The 17,498-nt window shown below is 47.1% G+C and overlaps 1 protein-coding gene across 1 annotated transcript; it reads left to right on the top strand.

Moving 5' to 3' along the window:
- Positions 1 to 6,890: 6,890 nt before the first annotated feature.
- Positions 6,891 to 16,706, top strand: LOC144602616 (zinc-binding protein A33-like). The gene is made up of 4 exons (XM_078415746.1): positions 6,891 to 7,301; positions 7,379 to 7,474; positions 8,192 to 8,425; positions 16,182 to 16,706. The coding sequence occupies exons 1-4, from the start codon at positions 6,891 to 6,893 to the stop codon at positions 16,704 to 16,706; spliced, it is 1,266 nt and encodes a 421-aa protein (XP_078271872.1).
- The last annotated feature ends 792 nt before the right edge of the window (positions 16,707 to 17,498 follow it).

The following is a 17,498-nucleotide window of genomic DNA, read 5'->3' as shown; positions in this document are numbered from 1 at the left end:
ATAGCATCTTCCTCACAGTTCACACTGCCACCCATCTCCCGGTGACTCAGCACTTCAACTCCCCCTCCCATTCCCAATCTGTCCTTTCTGTCTTGGGCCTCCTCCATTGTCAGAGTGAAGGAACAACAAATTGGAGGAAGAGCACCTCATATTTAGCGTGGGTAGTTTACACCCCAACGGTATGAACATTGACTTCTCTAACTTCAAATAGCCCTTGCTTTCCCTCCCTATCCCCTCCTCCTCCCCAGTTCTCCCACCAGTCTTTCTGTCTCCGACTACATTCCATCTCTGTCCCACCCACTCCCCTGCCATCAGTCTGAAGAAGGGTCTCGACTCGAAACGTCACCCATTCCTTCTCTCCAGAGATGCTGCCTGGCCCGCTGAGTTACTCCATCATTTTGTGTCGACCAGTGAATTTATTCATTCGACTAGTCCACAGGCATACAGCACACACTCTCACCAACACACACCTTACATGTGGGGACACACCATGACTTACACAACCATCCATGAACACACTCACCAACGCAGGATACATGCACCCACTGATATTTAATACGGCCATTACATTAACTCAGTCTGACGCACACACATACCCAGCCGCAACTTCGCCATCCTCGTCTCCCATTTCGCTCTCCCCGTCCGCGACAACCAAAACATTTCACTTCCACTTCCCGGAAGAAAATTAGCGGAAATGCATTTCTCTTTTCCATCTCGCGCAATTGTGGAAAATCCCCCGCGGGAAACTTTCATTGTCCGCCCGCCTGTGCCCGAGGCCGAGCGGCCTCTCCCCCGGTCCCGGGGCCGCGCTGCCCGAGTCTCCCCCCGACCCCCGGGGACTCTCTGACTCTCTGCTTCTCCCCCCAGTCTCCGTCACCCTGGATGTGGAAACAGCGCATCCGCTGCTCGAGGTGTCTGAGGATCGGAAGAGGGTGGGACAGACCGAGTCTCGGAGGAGTCTCCCTGACACCGGGAAGAGGTTCATAAACTGGCTGTGTGTGCTGGGATCGGAGGGATTCACATCGGGGAGACATTACTGGGAGGTGGATGTGGCGGGGAGTACGTACTGGAGTCTGGGAGACGCCACAGAGTGTGTGGAGAGGAAGGGACCGGCCGAACTGACCCCGGAGACTGGAGTCTGGAGCATCGAGCTGGATAGTAATGAGCTTAATGCAGTCACCTCCCCTCCATCTCGTCTCCCCGCCCGTCCCAACCCCGGGAGGGTGGGAGTTTATCACAGTTACGAGTCCGGGACAGTTTCCTTTTACGACGCGGGCACCAAGTCCCATCTCCACACCTTCACTGGGAATAAATTCACGGAGAAACGTTATCCTTTCTTTGGGCCTTGGCAAGAAACCCAGTGGCTGAGAATCTGCTCCGGTTCCTCTCCGGGTGTGTGAAAGGGTCGGGTCCCGGGACCGGCGTCAGGAGCGGGGCTCAGGGGCTGTGGGGCAGAAACCCGGTGCACAACAGGTCGGCGCTGAACTGCTCCCATTTAATCCCCAAATTCCGCGTCGTAAACCCCCAGTGAGCGCGGATATAAAACCAGGGGGAATGTAAATGTGGGAAGAGTGAAATAAACAGCTACTGCGTTTAGAAGTGTTGATCCGCCTCTTTTTTAAACGTGTTATCGGATCCCGTCAACTGAACTTTTATAAAAAATCTAAGGATTGATACACTCGGCCTCCCCGCTCATATTTGACCCATGGGATCTCGATCTCATCAGGATCATAAATGGTCGGAAATCTTCATCGGGACACGGAACAGTTGGACATTGAACAAATTTGACATTGCAGTTGAACTTATTAGAAGTGAAGAGAATCATAGGTGAAAGGAGCAGGATTAAGCGATTTGGCCCTTCAAGTCTACTCCGACATTCAATCATGGCTGATCTATCTCCCCCTCCTAACCCCATGCTCCTGCCTTCTCCCCATAACCCCTAAACCCGTACGAATCAAGAATGTCTATCTCTGCCATAAAAGTATCCATTGACTTGGCCTCCACAGCACTCTGTGGCAAAGAAATCCACAGATTCACCACCCTCTGACTAAAGATATTCCTCCTCAATTGCCTAAAGGAACATCCTTTAAATCTGAGGCTGTGACCTCTGGTCCTAGATTCCCACGAGTAGAAACATCCTCTCCACATCCACTCTATCCAAGCCTTTTTCACTTATCGGTAAGTTTCAGATCGCCGGGCAGGACACGGGTGCAACCCACGGGAATGTGAATAACACGAATGGGGTTTTATGTGGGCAGGAAGAAGGTGGCAATGGTGAGCCTGGGCACAATTTAAGAAGGAGATGGGAACTGCATAATTAACAATAGCGATACGATACGATAAATCTGTATTTATCCCCGGAGGGAAATTGGTCTGCCAATTGGTCACGACAAAAAACAAGGTACACGAAAAACATGAAGTTAAAATTAAAAAATTTAAAGGGGAAAAGGGGACGTACAACGAGATCTGGGTGTCCTAGTGCATCAGTCACTGAAAGGAAGCATGCAGGTACAAGCAGGCAGTGAAGAAAGCCAATGGAATGTTGGACTTCATAGCAAGAGGAGTTGAGTATAGGAGCAAAGCGGTCCTTCTGCAGTTGTACAGGGCCCTAATGAGACCACACCTGGAATACTGTGTGCAGTTTTGGTCTCCCAATTTGAGGATAGATACTCTTGCTATTGAGGGCGTGCAGCGTAGGTTTACTAGGTTAATTCGCGGAGTGGCGGGACTCTCGTATGTTGAAAGACTGGAGCGACTAGGCTTGTACACACTGGAATTTAGACGGATCAGAGGGGATCTTATCGAAACATATAAGATTATTAAGGGGTTGGACACGTTAGAGGCAGGAAACATGTTCCCAATGTTGGGGGAGTCCAGAACCAGAGGCCACAGTTTAAGAATAAGGGGTAGGCCATTTAGAACGGAGATGAGGAAGAACCTTTTCAGTCAGAGAGTTGTAAATCTGTGGAATTCTCTGCATCAGAAGGCAGTGGTGGCCAATTCTGTGGATGCATTCAAGAGAGAGCTAGATATAGCTCTTTAGGATAGCGGAGTCAGGGGGTATGGGGAGAAGGCAGGAACGGGATACTGATTGAGAATGATCTGCCATGATCACATTGAATGGTGGTGCTGGCTCGAAGGGTCGAATGGCCTTCTCCTGCACCTATTGTCTATTGTCTAAAATTGAGGGGGAAAAGTAGACTATTCCCCTCAGCTGAGGATTCTAAAACTAGAGTCCCGCGGTACCCCCCTCCCCTTCCCAACACCGGGTCTCCCACCGTCCCTCACGCCGCTCCCCCCACGCTGAGTCCACCATCGTCTTCCCCTCCCGCTCTCACGCTCCGACCGCCGATCGATCGGGATCCCCCTTCCCTCCGCCGCGGAGGCTCAGGTTTCTAACGCGCCTACTCAATAGACAATGGACAATAGACAATAGGTGCAGGAGGATACCATTGTTTCTGCAGGTGTAGCAACACCCTTCATTGCATGCATTCCTTGATGCATTCGTTTCTCTCTAATTAATAATGTCTCGCCTCGGGGGAAACTCGGCAATTTTTTGCTTTGTTTTCTGTCGCTTCCCTTCACAACCGGTCTCTTGCACAAGTCGAGGCTGGTTGAAGCAAAAGTGACGCGTCATTCCAGCCCACCCTCCCCCTCCCGTGACATCCTCCCTCACAGTTATAAATGAGCAAAGGAGATCAGTGCCGAGCCAGACGCGCAAGAAGTCGCAGTTCCTTTCAGCAAAGATGGCATTGAACCTCCAGAACGACGTCTTTTGCTCGTACATTTTCTACTCGGCGTTCTTACTGCTTAAGATGTTCGCGGTCGCGATCCTCACTGGCCAAGTCAGGCTTCGCAAGAAGGTAATATAACTCTCTAAAACTCTCTGGAATTTAGAAGGATGAGAGGGGATCTTATTGAAACATATAAGATTATTAAGGGATCGGACAGGTTAGAGGCAGGAAACATGTTCCCGACGTTGGGGGGAAGTCCAGAACCAGGGGCCACAGTTTAAGAATAAGAGGTAGGACATTTAGAACGGAGATGAGGAAAAAACCCTTTTTCGCTCAGAGAGTTGTAAATCTGTGGAATTCTCTGCCTCAAGATGCTTTCAAGAGAGAGTTCGATAGAGCTCTTATTGATAGCGGAGTCAATAGACAATAAGTGCAGGAGTAGGCCATTCGGCCCTTCGACCCAGCACCTCCATTCAGTGTGATCATGGCTGATCATTCTCAATCATTACCCCGTTCCTGCCTTCTCCCCATCCCCTCTGAATCCGCTATTATAACGAGCTCTATCTCGCTCTCTCTGGAATGCATTCAGAGAATTGGCCTCCACTGCCTTCTGAGGCAGAGAATTCCACAGATGTACAACTCTCACACTGAAAAAGTTTTCCCTCATCGCCGTTCTAAATGGCCTACCCCTTATTCTTCAATTGTAGCCCCTAGTTCTAGACTCTCCCAACATTGGGAACAAGTTTCTTGCCTCTAACGTGTCCAACCACTTAATAATCTTATATGTTTCAATAAGATCCCCTACCATTCTTCTAAGTTAGCCTAGTCGCTCCAGTCTTTCAACATACGACAGTCCCGCCATTCCGGGAATTAACCTAGTAAATCTACGCTGCACGCCCTCAACAACAAGAATATCCTTCCTCAATTTTGGAGACCAAAACTGCACACAATACTCCAGGTGCGGTCTCACTAGGGATCTGTACAACTGCAGAAGGACCTTTTTGCTCCTATACTCTTGAGACGAAGTGCTGTTCCTCGAGAACGCATGGAAACGTTCATTGTCCGTGGGATTCGGAGAGTTCTCGGAGTTTAACTTCACGAAGTAGAAACAAGGAACCGCAACATGCTGGAGTAACTCGGCGGCCAGGTAGCATCCCTGAAGAACATGGATTTTCGAGGTTTCCGGACGGGATCTTTCTTGGGATAAAACATGGGTAGATGAAGTTTCGGGTGCGGGTCCATCTCCAGACCGAAGATGGGTCCCAGCCCGAAACATCACCGATACGTTTTCCAGAGATGGTGCCTGACCCGCCGAGTTACTCCAGCACGTTGTGTAATTCTGTGAATCTGTGTGGCTTCTCGTCAAGCTCCCGTTTAAACTAATCCCAGTTTAGCTCGCCCCGTGTTCCGCTAAATCCCTTCAATCGTTACCAAAGAACAGAAGCAACTGTATTTTTTTAGTGCGACAAAACCGGAGTATGGAGGAGAGGTCCGCGAGCTTAGAGCGAGAACGTCCAAACTCCATACAGTGAGCACCAGGTCGAAGCCAACACTGGGTCGTTGTATCTGTGCGACGGCAGGTCATTTTAGCTGTACCACAATAGTGCCCGCATGCGATGGAAAACTAAAGGGCAGTCAACGGGAATGTCACAGTCACCCCCGGTGATGCTGCCTGACCTGCTGAGTTACTCCAGCATTTTGTGAATAAGTACCCAGTTAACAATGGCCTGTTTCCGTTATCACCCTAACTTTTTTTTGCATATTTTTCATTCATGTGTTCTATATCTCTCTGCATCCTCGTCTATATTTATCGTATCTCTTTCCCCTAGCGCTCACTCTGAAGAAGGGTCTCGACCCGAAACGTCGCCCATTCCTTTTCTCCAGAGGTGCTGTGAGACCCGTTCAGTTACTCCAGCTTTTAGTGTCTATCTTCAGTTTAAACCAGTATCTGCAGTTCCTTCCTACACATGTAGATTACACCGAGAGACTGTGGAACGCCACATTTCACCGGTGTTCACACGTTACCATTTAACAGTTGGTCTAAATTTATATTTCACCATCGTTTCCCATCCACGTATGGCACCATTTTGGCCTTGCTCCCCATTGTTCTGCTTTACACTGTCCCAGGTCCATATCTCTGGTATATTCACTTTCAAGAACTAACGGCCGCTCCCTCCTGTGAGATTAGTTGGAGGTTTGCTCGGACAACTACACAATGAACCCTTGCAGTTTAATGTGGAGAAATGTGAGCTTATCCACTTTGATGATAAGAATAGGAAGGCAGATTAATATCTGAATGGTGTCAAGTTAGGAAAAGGGGACGTACAATGAGATCTGGGTGTCCGAGTGCATCAGTCACTGAAAGGAAGCATGCAGGCACAGCAGGCAGTGAAGAAAGCCAATGGCATGTTGGCCATCATAACAAGGGGAGTTGAGTATAGGAGCAAAGTGGTCCTTCTGCAGTTGTTCATTGCCCTAGTGAGAACGCACCTGGAGTGCTGTGTGCAGTTTTGGTCTCCAAATTTGAGGAGGGATATTCTTGCTATTGAGGGCGTGCAGCTTAGGTTCACTAGGTTAATTCCCGGAATTCTGGGACTGTCGTATGTTGAAAGACAGGAGCGAATTGACTTGTATACACTGGAATTTAGAAGGATGAGAGGGGATCTTATTGAAATATATAAGATTATTAAGGGATTGGACACGTTGGAGGCAGGAAACATGTTCCCAATGTTGGGGGAGTCCAGAACCAGGGGCCACAGTTTAAGACTAAAGGGTAGGCCATTTAGAACGGAGATCAGGAAAAAGTTTTTCAGTCAGAGAGTTGTAAGTCTGTGGAATTCTCTGTCTCAGAAGGCAGTGGAGGCCAATTCTCTGGATGCATTCAAGAGAGAGCTAGATAGAGCTCTTAAGGATAGCGGAGTCAGGGTATACGGGGAGAAGGCAGGAACGGGGTACGGTTTGAGAATGATCAGCCATGATCACATTGAATGTTGGTGCTGCCTCGAAGGGCTGAATGGCCTCCTGCCGCGTCTATTGCAGTCAATTAACATTCATTATACGACGTGGCAGGGTGCGGAGTGGATAACGCGATACTGCAGGAATCCAGCCGCACCCAAAAGCAAATAGACTTCGAACCGGAAATTGCCGGGAATTAAAATGGCTTCGAAAGATAAGGTCGAGAGTTTAACCGAGGAGGCAGTTTGTCCCATCTGCCTGGATTTCTTCACCGACCCGGTTATACTGGAGTGCGGGCACAACTTCTGCCGCTCCTGTATCACACAGAGTTGGGGCAGGGAGAGGACAAACTCCTGCCCGGAATGTAGAGAGGAGTTTGCAGACCGCACCCTCAAAGTCAATCGGGCGTTGGCGAGACTGTCTGAGAAAGCTCGAGCACTGAGCCTGAATGCAGAAGAGAATGGAAGTAAACTTTTCTGCGAGGAACATCAGGAAGAAATGAAGCTGTTTTGTGAAAATGACAAGAAACTGATCTGTGTGATTTGTCGAGATGCGCTGGAACACAGAAACCACAGCTTCCAGCCGATTAAAGAAGCTGTTGATATCTACAAGGTCAATGCAAACAGATTTGTATCTTTATTTACCTTGTTGAGTCTTTGTTGTCTAACGCCTTTATTCTTTGATCCCAGGCTCGGGTAAAATCGGCCATAGAATCTGTCACGAAAAATAAATCTGATATCGAAGAAATAGAACAGCAACAACTACGAAAGATTTCCAAAGTTCGGGTGAGGCCTTTCTGTCTGGAATTTTTATGCAGCGTTGCTCATTTTAATGTGTAGTGGACATGCTGGATCAATTGACTGCTGAAATTAGGTGCGTAGGAAGGAACTGCATATGCTGGTTTAAACCGAAGATAGGCACAAAAAGCTGGAGTAACTCAGCGGGACTGGCTGCATCTCTGGAGAGAATGAATGGGTGACGTTTCGGGACGAGACCCTTCTTCAGACTGGTTAGGGATAAGGGAAACGAGGGACAGGGAGTAGACAATAATGCAGAGAAATAAAGAACAATGAATAAAAGAAATGCAAACAAGTAACGACGATAAAGGAAACAGGCCATTGTTAGCTGTTTATGGAGTGAAAGGGAGAAGTTAGTGCGACTTGGGTGGGGGGGGGGGGGATAGAGAGAGAGGGAATGCCGAGGCTACCTGAAGTGAGAGAAGTCAAAATTACTGGGCTGAAAGCTGCCCAAGCGAAATATGGGATGCTGTTCCTCTAATTTTGGAATTAGCCTCCCTCTGACAATGGAGGAGACCTAGGACAGAAAGGTCAGTGTGGGAATGGGAAGGAGAATTACACTTCTTTGTTTCAGGAAAATGTGAGAGAATTTGATTGATTAGATAATTCTGAGAACCGGACGCTGATGGGCTATATGGACACTTATTCTGTTAGCAAACACAATACAGAAATATATTATGTTAATCTTCAGCATTCATTTGACAGGAAGAGTCGCACAGCCTTCAGTCCCATGTCACATCCCAGTTTGCTGAACTGCACCAGATTATCACGGAGAAAGAAAAGTACTTCCTCAAAGATATCCGCAAAGACGAGCAGCGGATTCTAAATCTAATGGAGAAAAATCTTCGGGAGATTCAAGAGAATTTAAATTCTACCCAGGAGGAACTCCTGTGTTTACAGGAACGGATGGAACAAAAAGGCAGCGTGAAATTTCTAGAGGTAAGGAAGTCTATTTAAATCTGCTTCTATAAATGGCACCATCACAAAATGGCGTCTGATATATTTGAAACAAATTCAATCATGTTGTCTATTGTCTATACATCTGCAGTTCCTTCCTACACATCACTGACATCATATTCAATAGACAAGAGACAACAAGTGCAGAAGTAGACCATTCAGCCCTTCGAGCCAGCAACTCCATTCAATGTGATCATGGCTGATCATTCACAATCAGTACCCCGTTCCTTCCTTCTGCCCATACCCCATGACTCCACTTTCATTAAGAGCTCTATCTAACTCTCTCTTGAATGCATCCAGAGAATTGGCCTCCACTGCCTTCCGAGGCACAGAATTCCACAGATTCACAACTCTCTGGCTGAAAAAGTTTCTCCTCATCTCCGTTCTAAATGGTCTACCCCTTATTCGGCTGAAACGCACACCCTGTCCAGACTATCCTGTCAGCATCGTGTAATTTTCAGAATAATTTTTATACTTCCTCCATCGGTTCTATGTCTGCAATATCATTATTCTTCTCTGTGTGTCATTGGGGGTGAGAGTGGACAAATGGGAATTTTTTACACCTCGTAATAATCTGGTTGAAATTCGTGCTCTCAGTAGTTCTGCCTCGATCAATTCAGTCTTGTGTTTTATTTATTTCAGGAGGAAGCTGTTCGCAAGCGAAGGTAGGGCATGTTCTTCACTGAAACTCTGCATGTAACATATTTCCTCATAAACATCAATGCACAATTTGTAATCAGCTATTTAATATTTGCAGGATTAGTGTTGAGGTGAATTCATTGTCAGTGACAGATGGTGCCATAAAGACGGAAAAATTCAACCACCTCTTTTTGTTGAAGGCAGCGTTGGTAGAAACGTTTGACTCCATTAAACAAGGTAAAACATATGGACTTATTTCACTTGGTTTGTGGGACACATTGATGTTTTTATGTGATGCACATATTGGTCAGGATAAGCACTGAATGGTAATTGGAGTTTCATTCCTGCACCAACCCACTGACTGAGAAGCCTCACGCACACATGGTCAGCTGGAGATGTTAGATCCTGGAACACAGGTAACACAGGAGCACAATAGACAATAGGTGCAGGAGGAGGCCATTTGGCCCTTCATGCCATTACCGCCATTCAATGTGATCATGGCTGATCATTCTCAATCAGTACCCCGTTCCTGCCTTTTCCCCATACCCCCTGACTCCGCTATCCTTAAGAGCTCTATCTTGCTCTCTCTTGAATGCATTCAGAGAATTGGCCTCCACTGCCTTCTGAGGCAGAGAATTCCACAGATTCACAACTCTCTGACTGAAAAAGTTTTTCCTCATCTCAGTTCGAAATGACCTACCCCTTATTCTTAAACTGTGGCCCCTTGTTCTGGACTCCCCCAACATTGGGAACATGTTTCCTGCCTCTAACGTGTCCAACCCCTTAATAATCTTAAAAGTTTCAATAAGATCCCCTCTCATCCTTATTAAGGCCAACATTCCATTGGCCTTCTTCACTGCCTGCTGTACCTGCATGCTTCCTTTCAGTGAATGATGCACTAGGACACCCAGATCTCGTTGTACGTCCACTTTTTATAACATGACACCATTCAGATAACACTCTGCCTTCCTATTCCTACCACCAAAGTGGATAACCTCACACGTATCCACATTAAAATGCATCTGCCATGCATCCGCCCACTCACACAACCTGTCCAAGTCACCCTGCAACCTCATAGCATCTTCCTCACAGTTCACACTACCACCCAGCTTTGTATCATCTGCAAATTTGCTAATAGTACTTTTAATCCCTTCATCCAAGTCATTAATGTATATTGTAAATAGCTGCGATCCCAGCACCGAACCTTGCGGTATCACACTAGTTACTGCCTGCCATTCTGAAAGGGACCCATTTATCCCCACTCTTTGCTTTCTTTCTGTCAACCAATTTTCTATCCATGTTAGTACCCTACCTCCAATACCTTGCGCTCTAATTTTGCTCACTATTGTCCTATGTGGGACCTTGTTGAAGGCTTTCTGAAAGTCAAGGTACACCACATCCACCAGCTCTCCCCTGTCCATTTTCCTAGTTACATCCTCAAAGAATTCCAGAAGATTAGTCAAGCATGATTTCCCCTTCGTGAAACCATGCTGACTCTGAACGATCCTGTTACTGCTATCCAAATGCTCCGCAATTTTGTCTTTTATAATTTACTCCAACATCTTCCCCACCACTGATGTAAGATGAACTGGTCTATAATTTCCCGTTGTCTCTCTCCCTCCTTTCTTAAAATTTGGACAACATTAGCTACCCTCCAATCCACAGGAAATGATCCTGAATCTATAGAACATTGGAAAATGATCACCAATGCGTCTACAATTTCCAGCGCCACCTCCTTAAGTACTCTGGGATGCAGACCATCAGGCCCTGGGGGTTTATCAGCCTTCAGTCCCATAAGGCTACCCAACACCATTTCCTGCCTAATGTGGATTTCCTTCAGTTCCTCCGTCACCCAAGGATCTCTTGCCACTAGAACATCTGGGAGATTGTGTGTATCTTCCTTAGTGAAGACAGATCCAAAGTACCGGTTCAACTCATCTGCCATTTCCTTGTTCCCCATAATAAATTCCCCTGCTTCTGTCTTCAAGGGACCCACGTTTGCCTTGACTATTTTTTTTCCTCTTTACATACCTAAAAAGCTTTTACTATCCTCCTTTATATTATTCGCTAGTTTTCCCTCGTACCTCATCTTTTCTCCCCGTATTGCCTTCTTGGTCATCTTCTGTTGCTCTTTAAAAGAGTCCCAATCCTCTGGCTTCCCACTCTTCTTTGCATGGTTGTACTTCTTCTCTTTTATTTTTATGCTGTCCTGGACTTCCCTTGTCAGCCACGGGTGCCTCTTACTCCCCTTAGAATCTTTCCTCCTCTTTGGGATAAATTGATCCTGCAACTTCTGCATTATTCCCAGGAATACCTGCCATTGCTGTTCCACCATCTTCCCTGCTAGGGCCTCTTTCCAGTCAATTCTGGCCAGCTCGTGCCTCTGTAATCCCCTTTGCTATACTGTAATACTGACACTTCCGATTTTCCCTTCTCCCTCTCAATTTGTAGAGTAACTCTTATCATATTGTGATCACTGCCTCCTAATGGCTCTTTTAACTAGAGTCCCCTTATCAGATCAGGTTCATTATACAACACTAAATCCAGAATTGCCTTTTCCCTACTAGGCTCCAGTACAAAATGTTCTGAGAATCCATCTTGGAGACACTCCACAAACTCCCTTTCCTGGGGTCCGTTACCAACCTGATTTTCCCAGTCTACCTGCATGTTGAAATCTCCCATAACCACCGTAGCATTATATTTCCGACATGCCAATTTTAGCTCCTGATTCAACTTGCACCCTATGTCGAGGCTACTGTTTGTGGGCCTGTACAATTTTACCCTTACAATTCCTCATTTCTATTCATACTGATTCTACATCTCCTGATTCTATGTCAACCCTTGCAAGGGAAGGTAATATGATTCCTCACCAACAGAGTGACCCCACCCCATCTGCCCACCTGTCTGTCTTTTCTATACGTTGTGTACCCCTGAATATTCAGTTCCCAGCCCTGGCCCTCTTGTAGCCATGTCTCAGTGATTCCCAAGACATCATACTTGCCAATGTCTAACTGTGCCTCAAGCTCATCCACTTTATTTTTTATACTTCGCGCATTTAAATACAACACTTTAATTTCGGTATTCACCTCCCCTCTCACACCGGTGACAATTGGCCCTGACCGTACTCTCTTACCCCTTCTAGAACTTCCCTTCCCATTCATTCGAGAGTCCTTTGCAATTTCTGCTCTATTCGCTTCCCCGTTAACTCCATCTTCATATTCCCAGTTTGTCAACCCCTCCCCCCCCCCACTACTTAGTTTAAAGCCACACTTGTAGCACTAGCAAACCTACCTACCAGAATGTTGGTCCTCCTGCTGTTAATGTGTAACCCGTCCCTTTTGCACAGGTCACCCCTACCCCAGAAGAGATCCCAGTGGTCTAGAAATCTGCCCGCGTGCACAACTATGTTCGGTTGATCGCCTTCCCTCGCTAGGATGTTCTGAAGCCGCTCCGTAATGTCTTGAACCCTGGCACCAGGGAGGCAACAGACCATCCTTGAGTCCCACCTGCCGCCACAGAATCTACTGTCCGTACCTCGAACAATGCAGTCACCCACTACTAGATCACAGGTTAGGCAGATATAACAAATACCCAGCCTGATGGATGAACCAATGCATCCCGACCCACCCACACCGCAGAAACACGCTGATCTATGAGTTTGAATTCTACCACGGTAGCCGGGAAATTGGAAGTAACGGAATAAAATTATAATGAACAATGAATGAACAGTATTGCCATGAGGATACGAGGGTGTCCTGTGGAGATCTGTACCATGGGCCCTGCTTAACCTGTGAGTGACTATCGTTGACTCTGGTTGACTCAGGTCTGCCCCCTGTTGGACCCTTGAGCCGCACAGACTTTCTCAAACCCCACACTGATGCTTTGTAAGAACGAGACTGGGTAGATCTCGGCCCAAGATCTAGTCTCGGAACAGCACGCACAGTTTCATCGACCTGACATAGATACCCTTAAACACATTCACAAGAAAAAAATCCTGTTCGTGGGCACAACCTCCTCAATTTACGTTCCTACTGTAAACTGGAATTGATAATCTTTAGACACAATGAATATATTTACTTGAGTAACCCACAGACTCTGTAGTAACATACGCTAAGAGTCAGGAAATTATGTTTCACCTTTACAGGACTTATTCATATTATTTCATATTTCAGATACAGCGCGGAAACAGGCCTTTTCGGCCCACCAAGTCCGCGCCGCCCAGCGATCCCCGCACATTAACTCTATCCTACACACACTAGGGACAATTTTTACATTTACCCAGTCAAATTAACCTACATACCTGTACGTCTTTGGAGTGTGGGAGGAAACCGAAGATCTCGGAGAAAACCCACGCAGGTCACGGGGACTTAGGCATAATTTGGAGTATTTTGTGCAGTTCTGGTCGTCCCTTTGCAGGAAGAATGTGGATGCCTTAGGAAATGTGCAGAAGAGGTTTTTCAGAATGCTGCCTGGATTAGAGGGCATTAGTTATGAGGAGAGGTCAGATACATGTGCTTGTCAAAGGCTGAGGGGAAACTGATATAATTGACAAGGTTCCACATGGATGGTTGATTAAGAAGGTTAAATCGTTGGGTATTAATAGTGAGGTTGCAAGATGGATTCAACAATGGCTGAATGGGAGATACCAGAGGGTAATGGTTGACAACAGTATGTCAGGTTGGAGGCCAGTGTCTAGTGGAGTACCCCAAGGATCTGTGTTGGGTCCACTGTTGTTTGTCATTTACATTAATGATCTGGATGATGGTGTGGCAAATTGGATTAGTAAGTATGCAGATGATACTAAGATAGGTGGTGTAGTTAATAATGAAATAGATTTTCAAAGTCTACAGAGAGACTTGGGCCTTTTGGAAGGGTGGGCTGAAAGATGGCAGATGGAGTTTAATGCTGATAAGTGTGAGGTGCTGCATTTTGGTAGGACAAATCAAAATAGGACGTACAGGGTAAATGGTAGGGAATTGAGGAATGCAGTGGAACAGAGGGATCTGGGAATAACTGTGCATTGTTCCCTGAAGGTGGAATCTCATGTGGATAGGGTGGTGAAGAAGGCGTTTGGTATGCTTGCCTTTATAAATCAGAGCATCGAATATAGAAGTTAGGATGTAATGTTGAAATTGTACAGGGCATTGGTGAGGCCGAATATGGAGTATGGTGTGCAGTTCTGGTCGCCAAATTATAGGAAGGATGTCGACAAAATGGAGAGGGTACAGAGGAGATTTACTAGAATGTTGCCTGGGTTTCAGCACTTAGGCTACAGAGAGAGGTTGAACAGGTTGGGTCTTTATTCTTTGGAGCGTAGAAGGTTGAGGGGGGATTTGATAGAGGTTTTAAAAATTTTAAGAGGGACGGACAGAGTTGACGTGGGTAGGCTTTTCCCTTTGAGAGTGGGGAAGATTCCAACAAGGGGGCGTAACTTCAGAATTAAGGGACAAATGTTTAGGGGTAACATGAGGGGCAACTTCTTTACTCAGAGGGTGGTGGCTGTGTGGAATGAGCTTCCGGCGGAAGTGGTGGAGGCAGGCTCGATTTTATTATTTAAGAGTAAATTGGATAGGTATATGGATAGGAGGGGATTGGGGGGTTATGATCTGAGAGCAGGTAGATGAGACTACGTCAGTGAAAGTGGTCGGCGTGGACTGGTAGGGCCGAACGGGCCTGTTTCCATGCTGTAATTGTTATATGGTTACATGGTTATAATTATTTTAAATTATGAGAGGCATAGACAGGGTTGACAGTCAGAACCCTTTTCGCAGAGTGGAATTGTATGGACAATAGACAATAGATGCCACCTCCTACAACGGGAGCATGTTCCAGGTATCAACTACTCTGTGCAAGAGATTTATCCCTCACATCTATATACTAAAACTCTCGCTTGTTTGTTTGTTTGTTCCTGAACTACAGCCAAAACGGTACACGATCGAGCGACAATTTTAGGCCCACCGTACTCACCATCGTCCCTTTGGTGCTAATGGAAGGAGAAATCAGTGTTATATTTTTTAAGTTATTCACATTTTTAAGTTTAAATCTATCTACTAGGGAGGGAGGGGGTTGAGGGGGATGGAGTAGGGGGGAGGGGAAGGAGGGAGGGGAAGGGAGGGTTCGTGGAGGGAGGGGGTTGGAGGGTTGGAGGAGGGGAGGGGAAGGGGGGGGAGGAGATGGTGCTGCACCAACGCAGTAGAGGTTTGGGCCCAACGGGTCCACTTGGTCTAGTCTTCTTTAAAACTCCTTCCTCTCACTTTAAACCAATAACCTTGTTTTTGGTACCATTAAGATGGGGAACTGAATCTGACTAACTACCCCCTCTCTGTGTCTCGTAAACTTGTAAACTTCTCCTAGGTCTCCAAATCAGCATTATTCAAGTCCTTCAATGGAGGCAACTTCCCGGTGAATCTCCTTTGCACTCTCTCCAGCACAGTCACATCTTTCCTCATTTTTAATTACCTCCAGTAAACATTTAACTCCTCAACTGCCCCGCCAATCTAGCCCCCATTTTCACCACCATAAGCAAAAGCACTCAATATCACGCCGCACACCCATCCGCCCACCATTTCTCCTATCTCCTCTTTCCCAATTCCATCTGCTTGCCCACGACATATCAGCATGGAGGCAACCAATGGAGGCAACTTCCCGGTGAATCTCCTTTGCAATCTCTCCAGCACAGTCACATCTTTCCCCCTGTATTACCAAAATATAACGACCTGATTTTTAATTACCTCCAGTAGACATTTAACTCCTCAACTGTCCTGCCAATCAAGCCTCCATTTTCACTCAATATCACGCCCGCACACCCATCCGCCCACCATTTCTCCTACCTCCTCTCTCCCAATTGCATCTGCTTGCCCACGACATACCACAACTCTCGCCTCTACCTCGGGAGAAATGATCCGGGAAGGATTTCTGTTGTCCATCTTACGTGGTAGGGGGAGGGGGAAGAAAACTGCGGGCAAGGTTTCAGTTGTCCGCCCGCCTGTGCCTGAGGCCGAGCGGCCTCTCCCCCGGTCCCGGGGCCGCGCTGCCCGAGTCTCCCCCCCCCGACCCCCGGGGACTCTCTGATTCTCTGCTTCTCCCCCCAGTCTCCGTCACCCTGGATGTGGAAACAGCGCATCCGCGGCTCGAGGTGTCTGAGGATCGGAAGAGGGTGAGACGGACCGGGACCCGGAGGAGTCTCCCTGACACCGGGAAGAGGTTTATAGTCCGGGCGTATGTGCTGGGATCGGAGGGATTCACATCGGGGAGACATTACTGGGAGGTGGAGGTGGCGGGGAGTGAGGGCTGGAGACTGGGAGTCGCCGCAGAGTCTGTGGAGAGGAAGGGACTGGTCACACTGACCCCGGAGACTGGAGTCTGGAGCATCAGGCGGTTGGATGACAAGTTTGTTGCAGTCACCTCCCCTCTATCCCGTCTCCCCGCCCGTCCCATCCCCGGGAGGGTGGGAATTTATCTCAGTTACGAGTCCGGGACAGTTTCATTTTACGACGCGGACACCAAGTCCCATCTCCACACCTTCACTGGGGATAAATTCACGGAGAAACTTTATCCTTTCTTCGCGCTCTGGGGTGAAAACCAGTGGCTGAGAATCTGCTCCGGTTCCGCTCCGTGTCAGTAATTAACAAATTCTATCAATCCTTCACCAGCACCGGGAATATAGTTAAATCACCTCGGTTCTTTTAGATGTTAAACAAGTCTGTTCTGGGAATCGATGACCATAAAATTCCTAGACTGCCGCCTGTGATGATAATAATAATAATAACAATAATAATAATAATAATAATAATAATAAAAAAATCATTTAATTGTCCCACACCGTGAAAATTTACAGTGTTACAGCAGCAAAGTGGATAACAGGAGACATTCATTATAAATAAAAATAAAGACAAGGATAAATTGTCATCAGTTTACTGTGTATTCCTTAACTGTTACTGTTGACTGGTCTGTTGGGAGCAGTGCTGGTTGTGCAGTCTCACAGCAGCGGGAAGGAAGGACCTCAGATATCTCAAGTTAAAGAGCAAATCGGAGCTTGGTGTCTCTGTATTCACAAGAGACTGCAGATACTGGAATCTTCAACAAAAGACAAAGTGCTGGAGTAACTCAGTGAGTCAGACAGCGTCTGTGGGGGGAACTGGACAGACGAGGTTTCAGATTGGGACCCTTCTTCAGCTTGTCCGCCTCCTTGTACTCCGCCTTTTCCTCGTCCTCTTAGATTGTGTTATTGTCACCGGCGCTGCTCCACCAGCATCCAAATCTGCTCGTTCTCTCGACCTAAGGCCCCGCCCCCCTCACCCCGCGGCGCCCCGGCAACTGTCCAACAACTAATAAGAAAGGCAATGGGATGTTGCCTTCATTACGAGAGGATTTGAATTGAGCAAGGAGGTCCTACTGCAGTTGTACCGGGCCCTGG

This window comes from Rhinoraja longicauda, chromosome 19 (assembly GCF_053455715.1).
Source record: "Rhinoraja longicauda isolate Sanriku21f chromosome 19, sRhiLon1.1, whole genome shotgun sequence".
Taxonomy (NCBI): Eukaryota; Metazoa; Chordata; class Chondrichthyes; order Rajiformes; family Arhynchobatidae; genus Rhinoraja; species Rhinoraja longicauda.
Note: the sequence above shows the minus strand (reverse complement) of the source record. Positions and strands in the feature narration are given on the sequence as shown.

Bases quoted from the DNA above. Each gene is read 5' to 3' on its own strand.
- LOC144602616 (XM_078415746.1), top strand. From the start codon at position 6,891: ATGGCTTCGAAAGATAAGGTCGAGAGTTTAACCGAGGAGGCAGTTTGT. The intron at 7,302-7,378 runs GTCAATGCAAAC...CTTTGATCCCAG, and splicing joins AAGCTGTTGATATCTACAAG to GCTCGGGTAAAATCGGCCAT. The intron at 7,475-8,191 runs GTGAGGCCTTTC...TTCATTTGACAG, and splicing joins GAAAGATTTCCAAAGTTCGG to GAAGAGTCGCACAGCCTTCA.